The sequence below is a fragment of the Primulina huaijiensis genome, unplaced genomic scaffold (assembly GCF_012295235.1).
Source record: "Primulina huaijiensis isolate GDHJ02 unplaced genomic scaffold, ASM1229523v2 scaffold207936, whole genome shotgun sequence".
NCBI classification, from domain to species: domain Eukaryota; kingdom Viridiplantae; phylum Streptophyta; class Magnoliopsida; order Lamiales; family Gesneriaceae; genus Primulina; species Primulina huaijiensis.
Window position 1 is genome coordinate 1 of NW_027355065.1, and position 4,401 is coordinate 4,401.

Consider the following 4,401-nt stretch of genomic DNA (forward strand, 5'->3'; position numbering starts at 1 on the left):
CTCGTAAGTATTGAGAGAAGAAATTAAATTGACATTGAAGAATATCGGATTAGTGTAAGCAATTACATTAGATTCTTATGTCTTTTCGAGATGGGTCTCTGTCAAGAGCTTAAACTAAAGATGCAGTTGGGTTGAGAGGAATGAATTGCGCACGCCTGAATATTGAATAAAAAATATTTGGAGATTATAACAAAAGCTTGCTTCTTGAAGAAATATTTTTTAAAATTGATGGCCAAAAAGCCCAATCTAGTATATATTTATTTTAAAGGGTTGTCATGTAATTTTACATTGACGATAGACAGTACAAAATCATATTTTCTTTGGTCAATAATCAACTGCCAATAACGGTTTCCTTCTACAATTCTGTAGTTCTTGCCTCCAATATCTCTTCCTCTCTCATATTCTGCAGAGATAGAGAGTGGGGGAAGGGAAGAAAAGCAACCACCCGTACGCCGCCACAATGCCTAAAGAGAAACACAAATTCCCGTATAAATTATTATTTATCTTAACATCAATCACCGCCACCATCGGCCACGTCTTCGCCGATGATGCACAAGTAATGCCCAATTTCGCCAAATCAATCAGCCCAACCCCGCAAGGATGGACGGGTTCCAACTACTGCAAATGGCAGGGTGTCTTTTGCGATTCATCAGGGAAGGTTAGCTCAATCAATTTGTCATCAAAATCACTTTCTGGGATGATCCCATCAGATTTAAACAAGCTTTCTAGCCTCAAATCCCTCAGCTTGCAAAGAAACCTGTTCTCCGGCCCCTTGCCACCTTTATCCAACCTCGATTCCATTCAAGAAGTCAATCTTGACGACAATAATTTTGATTCCATCCCTCAAGGATTCTTGTCAGGATTAACAAGTTTGCAGACTTTTAGCGTCAATAACAATTCAAATCTTCCTCCCTGGAGAATACCTGATACTCTCGAAGATTCCACCACTCTTGTCAGTTTCCAAGCAAGCAAAGCTAATCTTGTGGGAGAAATCCCAGACATTTTCACATCCCTGCCGAATTTACAGAGCCTCAGGCTCTCGTATAACAACATGTCGGGATCTCTTCCCTCTTCATTTGCGAAATCAGGGATGCAAAATCTGTGGCTTAATAATCAGATGATGGGATTTTTCGGAAAAATTGATGTTCTTGGAACAATGACACAACTGGCTGAGGTTTGGCTTCATGTCAATAAATTTTCAGGCCCGATACCTGATCTTTCCGCCTGTACAGAACTGTCTGATCTCCAGCTCCGCGATAATCTTCTAACTGGTGTGATTCCTGTTTCGTTAACAAAGCTTCCAAAGCTCCAAGAAGCTAGTTTGCAGAACAACAAATTCCAAGGGCCAGTTCCTAGTTTTCCGCGAGGTGTTCAGGCTAATATTGGAACTACAAACAGTTTTTGTAGCCCAACACCAGGCCCTTGTGATCCTCAGGTTACTATATTACTTGAAGTTGCAGGTGCATTCGGCTATCCTATGACACTTGCAGAATCATGGCTTGGAAATGATCCATGTCAGAATTGGAAGTTCGTTTCATGTGATGCTAAAGGAACTGTTGTTATAATCAATTTTGCGAAGCAGAATTTGACAGGAACCATATCACCGGCCTTCTCCGAATTAACTGAGTTGAAAACTTTACTTTTAAATGATAATAATCTTGATGGAACCATACCCGTGAGCTTGACGAGTTTAAAGCAGCTCCGGAGTCTTGATGTCTCAAACAACAATCTCTCTGGGCAAATACCGTCATTCTCTTCATCTGTGACCATAAAAGCATCCGGTAACATATATATTGGGAAAGATTTACCGAGTAACTCTCAGGGTGGAACTTCATCATCCAACAATGGAGAAAATATTGATTCCTCTAGTGCAACTAATGGGGTAAAATCTTCTACATCTACTGTATCTCCATGGATGATCATTGTTCCTATCATTTTCCTTGTGATTGTAATTTCTGCTCTGGGTTTTGTGATATATAGACGTTACTCAAAAATGCAAACCAACAGATACAAATGGGTTGATAAAAGGAGTGAAACTGGGACAAACATAAAACAGATGAACTACAAATTCGATAAGGAAAAGGAAAAAGAGAGAAGTTTTTGTAACAGTACAAGTGGAACGCTCATCCGTAACAACGGTGAGAAGAATGATTATCAAATATATGATGGTGGAAATATCATCATCCCGATCGACATTCTTCGCGAAGTGACTGATAATTTCGGAAAAGACAACATAATAGGAAAGGGAGGATTCGGCATTGTTTATAAAGGACAACTCCATGATGGCACAAGAATAGCAGTGAAGAGAATGGAGTCCTCTCTGATAAACGATAAAGGTATAAGCGAGTTTAAGGCTGAAATTGAGGTCCTCACAAAGGTTAGACACAAGAATTTAGTTTCGCTTCATGGATTTTGTGACAATGGCAATGAGAGGCTTCTCGTTTACGAGTACATGCCTCAAGGGTGTTTGGGGCAACACTTGTTCGAATGGAAAGAACTTAAAAGCCCTCCACTTACCTTGAATCAGAGGGTAACTATTGCATTGGATGTAGCTAGAGGGGTTGAGTACTTGCATAGCTTAGCCAAACAGAGCTTTATTCATAGAGACTTGAAGCCATCAAACGTTCTTCTTGGGGACGACATGAGGGCCAAGGTTTCTGATTTTGGATTGGTGAAATCCACCCCTGATGGTAAATATTCACTCGACACTCGTTTAGCGGGAACTTTTGGCTATCTTGCTCCTGAATATGCTGGTATGTTTCATTTTCTACAATTTTAAAGTCAAGTGGCAAAAATAATCTATTTTATCATGTGTGGTTGCCCAAAACACAATGATCGAAAGTCTTATAAGATTTGATTTGAATTTTCCATTAAAGTTTTATGAGTTCACAATTATTTATTAGCTAATCAGTCGATTCTAAATTTACTAAATAAATAATTGTGAACTCATTATAACCCTGATCGATGATCAGACAACGCCAATGTGTCGAGCCTACAATTATCCTTCATATATAAAAATTGAAAATTTCGAAAGACAATTTTCCAATGATCCATTTTTGGCAGCTGACAGTTTTGTTAGTATATTTTTTTGCTACTAATCCTTTTCCTCATAGTTAATACCTTGCTTTTGAATATATCCTTTTGCTACTAATCTTGCTTTGAAGGTCATTCATTACATTCTCATCAACCCCAAGTTTCTTTTTGTAAATCAATTTTCTTCCTCTGAGAACAATTCCTTCAGGTGGATCTACTAAAGACCATACTTGGTCCGAGTATATGGAGTCCATCTCGGACTGTATGGTTTCAAGCCATTTGGATGCATCAGACAATGCTTCTTTGAAGCTTCTTGGATCACATCAAGAAATGAGCTCATCTTGGCCTTCTTCGAGAAGCAGACTCATCATCTTAGGTGGTCTTGAGATACTTTCAAATCTCCCAAGAGCTTGTGTTTCTTCAACTAGATGTTGGATATCCCATAAATTGGCTCTACTATCTAATTTTTCTCTCACTGTCTGCTCACATAAGTAGAGCATCCCCATATTCTTAAGAAAAATATTTGGGTGGTTTTTCCATCCATATCTCATATGAAATTTTATCAACTGTCTTTGTCTGAACTTAGTTCAAAATTGCCGCAGTTTCAAGCGCAAATCTCCAAAGGGATGGTCATAATTCAGTGAATCTCATCATATATCGAATAGTTCGAGAAATGTAGAAAAAGGGTGCGGGCAGCACTGATGCCCGAACAATTTGGGCAGCACTCGTATAATTTAAAACATTCATTGAATGTTTAGATCTGTTTACTTTTGCATATTTATTGCTGGACACAAAACCAGTCCATGATTAGCGGTGTTGTTCCTTCTTGTAAATCCACACAAACGGATCTTCCTTTTTCTTCGATCGTCAAATAAGATCCATGATCAGAAACTGGATTACTCGTATAGATTGTATTAGATATTTAAACAAAATTTACGTCCAGATTAGATCGTCACGATTTCAGAAATCCGACAACGATGAGGCGATGGAAGTGGCAAAAATTTTTTAAAAAATTTTTTGTGGTGACCGAAATTTTGGAAGGAGGAAAATGTGCAAAAATTATCTTATTTCATATAATCCTTGATAAAATATTTATATGTTTTGTCTTCCGATCAAATCAGGAATCCTACTTGGATGAGGACACTATTTTTCCATTGTTTAAAATCTATCATATATGTATTTAAAAGCTATCATATATGCTTTAAATTAAATAACTTTTATTTAATCACACAATTAATTAATATATTCTAGACTCTTCTAGAATATTTCATTATAATTTTGCACTTAGTAGTCACTTCTACTAATATTAATACTTTTAATCAGTAGATTATAAATTTACTAAATAAATAATTGTGAACTCATTATAAC

At 37.3% G+C, this 4,401-nt stretch overlaps 1 protein-coding gene across 1 annotated transcript; it reads left to right on the plus strand.

Annotated features, from left to right (window-relative positions):
• Window positions 1-351: 351 nt before the first annotated feature.
• LOC140966773 (receptor-like kinase TMK4) lies at window positions 352-3,463 on the plus strand (the record flags this gene model as incomplete). Its single annotated transcript, XM_073427027.1, has 2 exons — window positions 352-2,753; window positions 3,242-3,463. Coding segments are annotated over exons 1-2 (2,515 nt in total), but the record flags the coding sequence as incomplete, so codon positions are not given.
• Between the last annotated feature and the right edge of the window lie 938 nt (window positions 3,464-4,401).